The sequence below is a fragment of the Austrofundulus limnaeus genome, unplaced genomic scaffold, assembly GCF_001266775.1.
Source record: "Austrofundulus limnaeus strain Quisiro unplaced genomic scaffold, Austrofundulus_limnaeus-1.0 Scaffold910, whole genome shotgun sequence".
Taxonomy (NCBI): domain Eukaryota; kingdom Metazoa; phylum Chordata; class Actinopteri; order Cyprinodontiformes; family Rivulidae; genus Austrofundulus; species Austrofundulus limnaeus.
This window is the reverse complement of record NW_013953312.1, coordinates 76,247-78,279: the sequence shown is the minus strand read 5'-3', so window position 1 is coordinate 78,279 and position 2,033 is coordinate 76,247. Positions and strand designations below refer to the sequence as shown.

At 42.8% G+C, this 2,033-nt stretch overlaps 1 protein-coding gene across 3 annotated transcripts in view; it reads left to right on the top strand.

The window, feature by feature from the left end:
* The window catches only part of shank1 (SH3 and multiple ankyrin repeat domains 1), a 97,282-nt gene that overhangs the window by 29,276 nt on the left and 65,973 nt on the right, over window positions 1–2,033 (top strand). For all 3 annotated transcript variants that reach the window (XM_014029469.1, XM_014029468.1, XM_014029467.1), the window contains exon 2: window positions 1,427–1,969. In XM_014029469.1, the coding sequence (XP_013884923.1) occupies window positions 1,469–1,969 (501 nt within the window). In that variant the 5' untranslated portion in view covers window positions 1,427–1,468. The remainder of the gene's footprint in view (window positions 1–1,426; window positions 1,970–2,033) is intronic.

Sequence of the window (2,033 nt, the reverse complement as noted above, 5' to 3'; positions counted from 1 at the left end):
CATCCATCCATCCATCCATCCATCCATCCATCCATCCATCCATCCATTTTCTGTACACGCTTCTTCCTTTCAGGGTCGCGTGGGTCACTGGTGCCCATTTCCAGCAGTCACAGTGCGAGGGGCAGGGTACACCCTGGACAGGTCGCAAGTCCATCACAGGGCCACACATAGAGACAAGGCTTTAGAATATCGATACAGTATCGAGAAATGAAATATCGCGATATTTCAGCGTATCGATATTTTCTTACACCCCTAATGGATACACATTATACTATTTCATATTTCGTCAACAAACCAACTTTTATCATTCTCTTAAACATAAACATTGATCTGGCGTATTTAACACTCCAGATTATTCCATAATCTTATTCCTTGGATTGAAGAACACCGCTCCTTCAAACTGGTTAGGTTTCACAAACATCTCTATACCCTTGAGATTGTAACAACTCTCTCTTTTAACTCAATTTAATTGGATTTTTAAAGGTAATGTTTTTGTACATAACTGATAAAATACTATAATCAACCAAACTTCAATAACTTCAACTGATAAAATAATGTATTTGATGGGTGGCTGTAATGTTTTAGTGATAATTCTTGTGGCTCTTTTCTGCAGAACAAAATATAGTAATTGTTTTACATGCTTTTCCCCAAACTTTAATACAGTAGATTAAGTGTGGAACAATTATTGCATCATACACCATATACAGAGCTTTATCATTAAAATCACTCCTTTACTTTGCACAATACTGCAATGTATTTAGAAGTTTCCATATAAGTTTTTCATCAATGATGACACCCAAAAACTTCACCTCACTGACTCTACTAATCTCACCATCATTCCCTTTTATTACTGAATATCATGTAGTTAGTTTTATCCAAATTTAATGACAATTTATTAAGTTTAAACCAAGTTTGTTCATTTCCAAAAGGTCCTGACACAATTACCAAATCATTCACATGTAAAATAAATAACTTTGGTCCAAGTACAGAACCCTGAGGAACTCCAAATGGTAGTACAGAGTTCAGATGTAACATTATTTATTTGTACAAACTGTTTCCTGTTTTTTAGATAACTAGATAGGTCCTCTAATGCTGTATTTATATAACTTTCCAAGGAGAATAATGTGGTTGTTTGTGTCAAATGCTTTCTTTGAATCAACATAAATAATAACACAATACTGTGGGAGCCATCGATGTAGAATTATTTGCTCTAAACTCTTATTTACTGCTGCTTAAAACAATAGATTTATTGATAAATTGATCTAATCTGGTGACAAATAATTTATCTAAAATTTTTGAAAACTGTGGCAACAAGGACAATGGTCTAATTGTTGATCAGACTCAGAGGGAAAAACATAATATGTCCCAAGAAGAAGACCAAAGTGCTGACTCAGCACAAGTGCTGACTTTTCTTCTTCACCTGCAGTGTCTCTCTGGGAATGATGCTGGTGCCACCTTCTTCTTCGCCATGACAATGCCATTCAGCCTCCTGTCCAGCGACGAGGAGCAACAGAGGATGCTGGGGAACGCGAGACATCTGTATCCTGGGGCGGAGGATGAGGAGGACGAGGAGGAAGAGGAAGAGGAGGAAATGGAGGAGGACGAGCGGGACGAGGAAGGGGAGGAGGAGGAGAACGGCGAGCTGGAGGGCGATGAGGATGACGAGGAGGAGGAGGACGAGGAGATCAGGCGAGATGGTCTGTCCCGGACAGGCAGAGGCGACGGGCACAGGCAGTCGGGCAAGTTCGCCGGGCGACCCGCCACGGACCGGCAGACCGGCAGGAAGGGGAAGCCTGGACACACCGCCAATCCGTACTCGTCCAACCCCGGGCCCACGCACCAACAAGCGGCCAATCAGGCGCAGCAGCCGAGGAGGCTGAAGGAGCGCACCGCCAACTCCGTGCCATCTGAGGACACCCACATCGCCATGATGGTGTTCCGCATCGGCATCCCAGACATCAAGCAAACGGTTAGTGAGCGCGCACACACACACACACACACACACACACACACACACACACACACACACACAC